Genomic DNA, 10,462 nt, shown 5'->3' on the forward strand with positions numbered 1-10,462 from the left:
GAGGTGGGGGATGGGACACAAGGACCATAAAACACAGCCACACATCTGAAGCATCCAGCTCTGGGACCAGGGACACTCGGAGAAAGGACACAGAAAGAAACAGAGTGAATGTAATGCAATAATGGTATATATAGTAAATACATAGGTAGTTAGAGAAGGGCTCAGTGCATCCAGAGATGTTCCCCAGCAGCCTAGGCCTATAGCAGCATAACTAGGGGCAAACTAAAGGGACGTCAAGAGGGGAAGTCAGTTTTGCAAATGAAAACACCAGCTCACCCCGTCAGGGTCCCCCAGTCAGCCCTAACTATAAGATTTGTCAAAGAGGAAGGTTTTAAGCCTGGTCTTAAAATTAGAGAGGGTGTCCGCCTCCAGAACCCAAACTGGGAGCTGGTTCCACAGGAGAAGAGCTGATAACTGAAGGCTCTGCCTCACATTCTACTTTTAGAGATTCTAGGAACAACAAGTAAGCCTGCAGTCTGAGAGCGAAGAGTTCTGCTAGGATAATATGGTACTATCAGGTCTTTAAGATATGATGGAGATTGGTTGTTAAGAGCTTTATATGTCAGAAGAAGGATTTTGAATTCTATTCTAGATTTAACAGGAAGCCAATGAAGAGAAACCAATATAGGAGAAATATGATCTCTCTTGCTAACTCCCGTCAGTACTCTGGCTGCAGTGTTTTGGATCAGCTGTAGATGTTTCAGAGAGCTATTGGGACAACCTGATAATAAGGAATTACAGTAGTCAAGCCTAGAAGTAAAAAATGCATGGACTAGTTTTTCTGCATCACTCTGAGACAGGATGTTCCTGATTTTCACAATATTTCTCAGGTGGAAAAAGGAAGTCCTACAGATTTGTGAATTGCCATGTGCAGCCCTTCTCCTGAAGATAGCTGTTCAGTGTGGCATCACTATGGTCGATTTTCAACTCTTTAGAGGCCCCAATAAAATTAATGCCTCTGTCAGAGCGTAGAAGTTTTGCAGGTCCACGAACAGAGAAAAATCTCCTCAATGCATTTATGAAGCTGGATGTGGACATGGATTCCACAAGCTCAATGTGTACGGCTCTTGTTGCCATGCAGGTGAAGAGCACCGCCCACCTCTTGTTCTCTGCACTGCCTCCTCTTGTGCAACATGTTACCACTGCCAATGGACCAAAGACATCGAGACCAACATTGGTAAAAGGTGACAATGGTAAAAGCCTATCAGCTGGCAAATCTGCCATTCTTTGGATCTGTAGTGGGTGTGTTTCTTCTTTTGTCATACATGCACATGTCAGACGACCGCCAACCCTAAGTAATCCATCTACGCAATGATGGGCTTAAGTTTTTTGAGTGGACTTTGCCTTGGTAATGTCTGCTTTGTTTCAAGGCATTTGAATTCTTCCCTGAAGGTTTCATGCTGCACATTGAGGACAATTACAATTTTTGCACGGGAGATCTCACTTGCGGTGCTTGCTTCGTTACTTGAAAGGCACTGTCTGGGGAAGCGAAATGGCAATGGTGCCACCCAGCTGTTTCCTTCATCTTGATAAACTTCACTGTTCATTATATCCAAAAATATTTGATTGTCCACTGAAAGTGTTGGTTTGTCATCTTCCTTGGTCTTGTCAAAAACTGCAGATCCCAGTCTGTCTACACCTCCACGAAAGTACTCTTCGTGGGTACCAAAGGCTGGAGAACAGCTGAGGTGAAATGACAGGCAGTTCGGTGTTTCCTTCACCAAGATTTTGTTTGGGCACTGGCTAAAAAAGGATGTACGACCATTGCTGAGCACACGTGTTTTCAGGACATTAACACTGGATGGCTTATGAGTTGCACCTAAGCAGACATCGCCAACAATGACCCAACCCAGGTCTAGCCGTTGCACATATGGAGCACTGTGGGGCCCATTGATTTGCTCCCTCACCTTGTGCACCCGCAGAATATCTCTACCCAGGAGTATGAGGATTGGAGTGTCTGGATCCACAGGAGGAATCCTGTCTGCTACTTTCTGTAGGTGTGGGTGATGACGTGCCACTTCAGGTGATGGGATCTCTTTGCGGTCATCAGGAATGATGTCACATTCAATTAAATGTGGTAAGGCGAGATGTATTTTGCCATCCATAGATTCAATCATGAAGTTTGAAGCTCTTCTGCCCATAGTTGTTGTTACCCCGGAGCATGTTTTCAGTGCGTATGGGTCTGATGATGAAAAAACTCAGATTTTGCCAGTGACCTGTTGCTCTGTTCATCTATCACAGCGTACATTTTCTTGGCTTCATCTCTTTTTCCAGCAGGATACACTATCACAGGACTGATTTTTGAGCATGAATGTTGACTGTCTGCATTGCCACAAATCTCTGTGCATTTAGATGTAACAGGAATGAAAGCCTTTTCACTCACCTCCCCGCCTTCGTCTTTGTCAGCTTCTTGATTCTCTGTTGCAGTGGGAGGAGGACCAGGATGTAGTGCTGAGATGTGGTTTCCACTATCACATTCCGTACATTTAATTGGTACTCTACAGTTCTTTGCCACATGCTGATTTGACCCACAATACCTGAAACAAACGCCCTTCTCTTTCAGGAATAGTTTCCTCTCATCAATGTGTTTTGCTCTGAAGCTCCTGCATTTTTTGAGTGGATGGGGCTTTTAATGTATGGGGCACTGCTTATCCGGACTGACTATTATCTTGTCAGTAGAGTTTCGTTGAATTGTTGAAGATTCCTGAGGAACATCTGTCTTGAGTACATTTACAGAAACCTTGCTGCCACTCCTTGTGTATTTCTCAGTTTTTGAGCTCTGACTGTTGGAGGATGTGAAGGTAAAACTGGGGTCATTCTGTACCTTTGCTTGTTGTTGTACGAAACTGGAGAAGAAACTGAAGGGAGGAAAGGCAACTCCACAGTCATCCTTATATTTCGAACCCGTAGAAATCCATTTCTCTTGTAGGCTGTAAGGTAGCTTCTCCACAATAGGATTTACTCCACGAGATGTGTCCAAATATGACAAGCCTGCCAGATGTCCACCCTGCTTTGCACACTCTAACTCCTGAAGAATGTCACCCAACTCTCTTAGCCTGGCATTATCCCTATTGGTGAGCTTAGGAAAATCTTCAAGCTTTTTCAGAAGTGCATGTTCAACAGCTTCTTGTGACCCATAACATTCTTCCAGTCTTTGCCACACTAGGTTGAGTGTTGCTGTGGGATTGAACACATGCACAGAGCGATTTCTCTTTGCTTGTTCTGCAGACTCCACACCAAGCCATCGTGTAATCAAATCCAACTCTTCTCTGGCTGAGAGGTCGAGGTCTCTGATTGTACTTTGGAATGATGCTTTCCATGACCAGTAATTCTCCGGACGGTCATCAAATTTTAGGAGACCTGCACTCAACATTTCCCGACGAATTAAATACTTAGGTCCTGCACACCTTGAGACTCAGTTGAAGGCTCCCTTAGTGGATAAAATGATGGCTCTGCTACTTCTGAGGAATGCATGTTAAAATCAAAGTCCTGTTTTTGTTGCTGTTGTTTGGCATTTGTTTTTACTCTGCCAGCAACTCCATCACCCTCATCATGATGAGTAGCTTCTTCTTTCATGGCCATTTCACACTGCTCACGTGCCATCTCGTGGCAGCTTAGTGGATCAACCTTAAACAACTTTTCCTCAGCGTATGCTTCTGTGTGCTGCTGGACGTCCGCTGGGCTGCACTGATAGGCAACTCCAATAATTCTTGACTGAGCTGACTCACATCTGATTTGTCGCCTTCTTCATAGGCTCCAGCTTCAGCTGTTGCAGCAGCAACAGCTTTCTGGCTTTGTAAGATATGAAGATTTGCTTCAAGGTCAGCTTTCTGCTTCATGATGCTGGCTTCTTTTTCAGCGTAAGCAAGTTGAGCATGAACAGCTTCTGCCTTAGCTCGAGCTTTTATGGCTGCAGAGGAACTTCTTGAAGAGGTTCCACTTGATCAGGATGCCTGAGAATGTACTGACTGCACATTTGCATCATGCTGCTCTTCCATTCTCTCATCTGAGTGTTGAGAAGCTTGCTGATACTGCTTGCCTGACCGTAGACTCATTTCGTATAGTTGCGCCCGCCGTGCTTTTGTCTTTTTACTATACTGTCCTCCCTGAGTTTTGTTGTTTCATAGATAGACAGCTAGCGAACGTGTGATTCCTCAAAACTCAAGACGTCACTTTTCTTGTGATTGAAGATCACTTTATTTGAACCGTAAAACTGTAACAAGAACAAATTGTAAATAGAAATCAGAATAAATCATTACATAAATACACAATAGAAAAAGGCAAGTCAAACAAACTGAGATACTTACAGAGAAGTACTTTCCAAGGGCACAACATTGAAATGAAAACAACAGGAGAAGAAGCAACAACATCCAGATCCTCTCATGACCTGACCAACACTAAAAACTCTCTTCGAAAATGCCCTGCTTTAATATCATTTCTATGGAAAAATCTGTAGGGGGCACTGCAGCACACGAAATTCTACTGCAGGACAGAACAATGGTAACATCTTCTCGTAATTGGAGATCCACCCAGCATGGTGGAGCATCTAGTAGTTGGAGATCCATCCAGCACGGTGGAACATCTAGTAGTTGGAGATCCATCCAGCATGGTGGAACATCTAGTAGATGGAGATCCATCCAGCATGGTGGAACATCTAGTAGTTGGAGATCCATCCAGCATGGTGGAACATCTAGTAGATGTAGATCCATCCAGCATGGTGGAACATCTAGTAGTTGGAGATCCATCCAGCACGGTGGAACATCTAGTAGTTGGAGATTCATCCAGCATGGTGGAACATCTAGTAGTTGGAGATCCATCCAGCATGGTGGAACATTTTCTAGTAGATGTAGATCCGTCCAGCATGGTGGAACATCTTCTAGTAGTTAGAGATCCATCCAGCATGGTGGAACATCTTTGAGTAGATGGAGATCCATCCAGCATGGTGGAACATCTTCTACAGATGAGAAGCAGAGTAGTCTGGAGATAGAAGAACACCTACAGGATGAGGAGATGGTAGGAGCTTCAGGAGAAACCAGCTGGAGGAGGACGTTTCTAGAACCATCTCCAGCTGGTTTCTCCTGAAGCTCCTCCAATGGGGAAAAACCCTCTAGAACAGGGGTGTCAAACATACGGCCCGTGGGCCGGTACCGGCCCGCCAGGGGGTCCAATCCGGCCCGTGGAATAAATCTACAATATGAAAAAAATACCTAAAAATCATGAAGTACGTTTTTTGATAAAACTGCAGTTCCCATATTGTCAGCTAGGGGCGCTCTGTTTTATTCAGAGTAGACAACATGACACAACACTGTGACTCAGAACTTACAGCAGATGGCAGCAATACGGAATCCGGGTCTGTAAGCAGCATTTTGTCTATTGGAATTTTACCTGCTTTTCTGCTGGGCCTGACACAGTCATCAGCAAGATGTCTTTGTCAAAAAGGAGAAAAGTGGACATTGAGTGTAGGATTTTCCAAGAAAAATGGACCAACTCCTATTTGTTCACTGAGGTGAATGAGAAACCTGTGTGCCTGGTGTGTATGCAGCAAGTTTCGGTGCTCAAGGAATTTAATCTTCGGTGCCACTATGAGACTCGGCATGGCGAAAAATACAACAACTTGCAAGGAGAACTGAGAAGACAGAAGATAAATGAATTGTTGGCAGGTTTGAGGAAACAGCAGTCTGTTTTCACCCGGAGCTGTGAGGTCAGTGATGCTGCAGTGAAAGCCAGCTACCTAATTGCTAGCAAAATAACATTAGCATCAAAGCCGTACTCTGACGGGGAGTTTGTTAAAAGTTGCATGCTGAAGGCTGCAGAAATCGTGTGTCCTGAGAGGCGACAAGCTTTTGCCAACATTAGCCTGACGAGGAATACCGTGGCAGACAGGATTTCAGAACTATCGATGGATTTGGACAACCAATTAAAACGCAAAATGGAGTCATTTGTGACATTTTCTGTTGCAATTGATGAGAGCACTGATATTACGGATGTCGCTCAACTGGCCATATTTATTCGTGGAGTTGATGAGACTTTGACTGTCACAGAGGAGTTTCTTGAGTTGGTGCCTGTTAGACACCACAACAGCCGAGGACATTTTCCGCGCTCTCGTTGGTGAGCTGGACAGGGTTGGAGTGGACTGGTCCCGTGCTGTCAGTCTGGCTACAGATGGTGCGCCATCAATGATCGGGAAAAAGGCGGGTGTTGTGGCAAAGTTTAAAGACAAAGTACAAGCCACAAATGGAGGGAGTTGTTTTTGGACATTCCACTGTATTTTGCATCAGGAGGCATTGTGCTGTAAGTCGTTAAAAATGGATCACGTCATGGAGGTGGTTGTCCGAACTGTTAATTTCATCCGAGCCAGAGGTGTGAATCATCGTCAGTTTGACTGCTTTCTCAGTGACAGTAACATTACCCATGGCCTGCCATACCACACTGAAGTAAGATGGCTAAGCCGAGGTACTGTGCTAAAGCGCTTCTTCCATCTTCGTGAGGACATCGGACAGTTCATGGAGAAAAAAGGTAAACCTGTTGTGGAATTACAAAGCCCACAATGGCTGCAGGACCTTGCATTTATGGTTGATATTACAGAGCACTTGAATAATCTGAATTGTCACCCAGTATTATGACAGCATACGAGCATTCAAGTAGAAGCTCACATTGTGGGAGATGCAGCTTGCCAGTGGTGACACTGATCATTTCCTCTGTCTAAGAGATGTATGTGCAGCCAGCATCAATGCTGACATGAGACAGTACAAAGACAAGATTACGGGATCGCTGTGGGAGTTTGAGAAACGATTTCAGGTCTTTAGCGAACTCGAGACAGAATTCACAGTTTTTCGCTCACCATTCACAGTAAAAGCTTCTGAAGTGCCCTCCGACATGCAACTTGAAATAATTGATTTGCAGTGTGATGTAGAATTGAAGGACAAATTTGCCTCTTTGGGCTTGGAAACATTTTATCAGCATCTCCTTCCAGACTACCCTAAATTAATCGCACTGGCTGCAAAAGTGTTGTGCATGTTTGGGACAACCTATCTTTGTGAGCAAGTTTTCTTAGTAATGAACATTAATAAAACAAAGCTCACACATAAGCACTTAACTGACATTCTGAAATTGGCTGCTACTCAGGACATGATGCCTGATATTGATGCACTTGTGCAGGCTAAAAGATGTCAAGTTTCAGGAGCAAATACAAAACAGGAGTAAATCCTGTAAAATGCTGCTTTAAACATTGTTTGCACAATGAAAAAAAAATGTTACTAAATGAAAACTTGCTCTAGTAAATACTGTGAAATTCAGTGTTAGTCAACAGATTCACTACAAAAGTGTTTGGTTTAGTGGAATATTATTTCTAATGCATGCCATCCATATTATGTATATAGTTTTTTAATGTATACATTTTATACATAAACAAAGCAGGTGACTATTTTCTTAAATGTCTGTATAAAATAGCTGCTACTTAAGATTTAAAGGTGTGCAGAGTTAATTTAGGTGTTCAGAATTACTTTCCAGATGTGGAAAATGGACTTCAAAAAATTTCTATATTTTGATGAGTTTGATTTTTTTTTAAATTCCAGGACTATGTTTTTAAGTTCCACATACTTGTGACTAAGTATGTTGTGCCATTGTACAATCACTGTGATCAGTTGTAATGCACAACGCACACAAATAAATGTTAAACTGAGGCATAGTGTTGTTGAAATTGCACTTACTTTAATCTCAGGTTGTTCATAATATATTTTTTAAAAGGACAGTTCATTACATATACAGATTTTTATAATATACTTGTTCTTCTTTGCACTAAAACATCTGAAAAACTTAGACTTATTGTTACTTCTCGGTAACTACACTATAAGTTTACTGGTCCGGCCCCCTTGAGATCAAACTAGGCCGTATGCGGCCCTCGGACCAAAATGAGTTTGACACCCCTGCTCTAGAACCTCCTCAGGACTGGACAAGAAGCTTTGCTCCGGATGTTAGAACCATAGAACCGTCAGGGTGTTTGTGTGATTTTGTCCACCAGAGGGCGCTGAAATCAGCAACATGACGACGGTTTGTCTCCGCCCACAGTTCCCTGACCTCCAATCAGACTTCGGCCTCCTATCCCTTTACCCGCCCCCCTGTGACTCCACCCCGCTCCCCCCTTTCTCCCCCTCTTCCCCCATCTGGAAGGAGCGGGAGGGGTGGAAGGAGGAAGAAGAGGGGAGGAAGAGGAGGCAGGAGGAGGAGGAGGAGAGGCAGCAGGGGGAGGGGGAGAGCGCCTCGGAGACGTCAGAGCATGTGGGAGGGGTCTGGGGGTGTGGTGTGCTGCTCGGCCCCGCCCACTTCCACATGAAGGAGGAGAAGACTGATGATGATGATGATGAGGAGGAGGAAGAGGAGGAGGAGGAGCTCCACTGCAGAACCGCAGGTCAGCTGATCAGGGTCTCTGATCGATCTATTGATTGATTGATTGATTGAAGGACTGATTGATTGATTGATTGATTGATTGATTGATTGATTGATTGATTGATTGATTCTTGTTTCAGTTCTGCGGCGTTCGTTCTCTGAAGGTTCCCTGCTGCAGGAACCTTGGACGCCCCGGTTCCTGTCCGACAGCACCATCCACCGCCTCACCCGCCCTGTGATCTTCGACCTGGACTTAGGCTCCGCCCCTCAGCGGCCCTCCCCCCGGACCCCGAGGAAGCAGCTGACCAGAGAGGGCGGGTCTCTGCACCACATGATGCTGCTGCTCAACGGACCCAAGGTACCTCCCAGTACCTCCCAGTACCTCCCAGTACTGCCTAGTACCGCCCAGTACCGCCCAGTACCTCCCAGTACCACCTAGTACCGCCCAGTACCTCCCAGTACCGCCTAGTACTGCCCAGTACCAGGTTCCACCAGCTCTTCCAACATCATAGTGGAGTTCCAACTGGGGCCAGATAGTTCCTGGACCTGGTCCAGAAACCATCTGGCCCCGTTTGGTTCCTACGGGACCCAGACTGGTCTGTCAGGTCCCATATGGTTCTTTGTGGTCCTGGATCATTTGTTCTCGTACTAGTACAGACCGTTACAGACCAGTACAGATCAGTGCAGACCGTTACAGACCAGTACAGACCGTTACAAACCAGTATAGACCAGTACAGACCAGTACCTTTGTGTTGTTTCAGGCTGCAGACTCCAGGAACCATCAGATGAGGAAGAAGACCAGAATCCTGTACGTAAACAAACTGTTTGTTGTTGTTGTTTGTTTGTTGTTCTGTCTCCTGATTGGTCCTCTATGATCTCAGCGCCACTGATGTTCGGAGCCGCCTGGCATTTCTACGGAGACGGAAAAACGGTACGGGTTACCACGGTAACAGTTTGGAGAAAGCTCTCAGAAACACCAGGTACGGAACAACCTTCAACCTGATCCTGGTTCTTACCTAGAACTCAACCCTGAAACTAAGCCTGGAACATGGTTCTGTTTGGTTCTGCTTGGTTCCTACTGGTTCCATTGTGGTTCTGTTTGGATCCAGCTTGCTCTGGTTCTCTTTGTTTCGGTCTCAGGTGTGTTTATTTTAGTCTCAGATGGGCTTGTTTGTGTCTCAGGCGTGTTTGTTTTAAGGTGCGTATCCACTAGATGCGATTTGCCCGCATATCAACGCACCTCATCTGAAAATTTTTGAAATAAAAGGGAAAGTTTGCGGCTGCGCCGCTGTGTTTATCCGACTCATCTGCCAGACCGTCCAGCTGAAAGCTCGGTCACGTGACCACGTAGCGGCCGCTGAAGCTCAGCGCTGTCATGTGACAAAGTTGTGGTGCACTAGTGACCGCCTGCTGTAAGTGCGATTTTGAGATGCGACACGTTGCCGTGCAGGAAAATCACATCTAGTGGACACGTACCTTTAGTCTCAGGTGTGTTTGTTTTAGTCTCAGGTGTGTTTGTTTGTGTCTCAGGTGTGTTTGTTTTGTGTCTCAGGCCATCTGGAGGGGAGGTGCTCAGCTGGGCAGACAGTCTGGAGGCTCTGCTGACCAATCAGTGTAAGAAGCTTTCTGTTCTACCAGTGATCAGTGAGGGGCAGAGCCTCAGTAGTGACGTGTCCTTGCTCTCTGTCTCTGGTTGGTCAGATGGTCAGGCGGTGTTCCGTCACTTCCTGAGGTTGGAGTTCAGCGAGGAGAATCTGGACTTCTGGTTGGCTGTGGAGAAGTTCAAGAAGACACGCCCCCTGAGCAAGATGGCCGCCAGAGCAGCAAAGATCTACGAAGAGTTTATTTCAACCAACGCCACGAGACAGGTACCTGTCTGTCTGTCTACCTGTCTGTCTGTCTGTCTGCCTGTCTACCTGTCTACCTGTCTGTCTGTCTGTCTGTCTGTCTACCTGTCTGTCTGTCTGTCTACCTGCCTGTCTGTCTGCCTGTCTACCTGTCTGTCTGTCTGCCTGTCTACCTGTCTACCTGTCTGTCTGTCTGTCTACCTGCCTGTCTGTCTGTCTGTCTACCTGCC

General features: G+C 45.6%; 2 protein-coding genes across 5 annotated transcripts in view; one reads left to right on the top strand and one right to left on the bottom strand.

Moving 5' to 3' along the window:
- Positions 1 to 9,361, bottom strand: part of LOC111573056 (fibrinogen C domain-containing protein 1-like) — a 49,023-nt gene extending 39,662 nt beyond the window's left edge. The window contains exon 1 of the mRNA XM_035951347.2: positions 9,131 to 9,361. The gene's annotated coding sequence lies outside the window, so the exon portion shown is untranslated. The remainder of the gene's footprint in view (positions 1 to 9,130) is intronic.
- LOC118470766 (regulator of G-protein signaling 3-like) overlaps positions 1 to 10,462 on the top strand; it is a 35,232-nt gene that overhangs the window by 21,229 nt on the left and 3,541 nt on the right. For 3 of the 4 annotated variants that reach the window (XM_055011810.1, XM_035951348.2, XM_055011812.1), the window contains exons 11-15: positions 8,068 to 8,407; positions 8,526 to 8,743; positions 9,147 to 9,193; positions 9,267 to 9,365; positions 9,938 to 10,253. In XM_055011810.1, coding sequence (XP_054867785.1) covers positions 8,068 to 8,407; positions 8,526 to 8,743; positions 9,147 to 9,193; positions 9,267 to 9,365; positions 9,938 to 10,253 — 1,020 coding nt within the window. The remainder of the gene's footprint in view (positions 1 to 8,067; positions 8,408 to 8,525; positions 8,744 to 9,146; positions 9,194 to 9,266; positions 9,366 to 9,937; positions 10,254 to 10,462) is intronic. The other variant, XM_055011811.1, reaches the window with a different exon arrangement.

This window comes from Amphiprion ocellaris, chromosome 6 (assembly GCF_022539595.1).
Source record: "Amphiprion ocellaris isolate individual 3 ecotype Okinawa chromosome 6, ASM2253959v1, whole genome shotgun sequence".
In the NCBI taxonomy this organism is placed as follows: Eukaryota; Metazoa; Chordata; class Actinopteri; family Pomacentridae; genus Amphiprion; species Amphiprion ocellaris.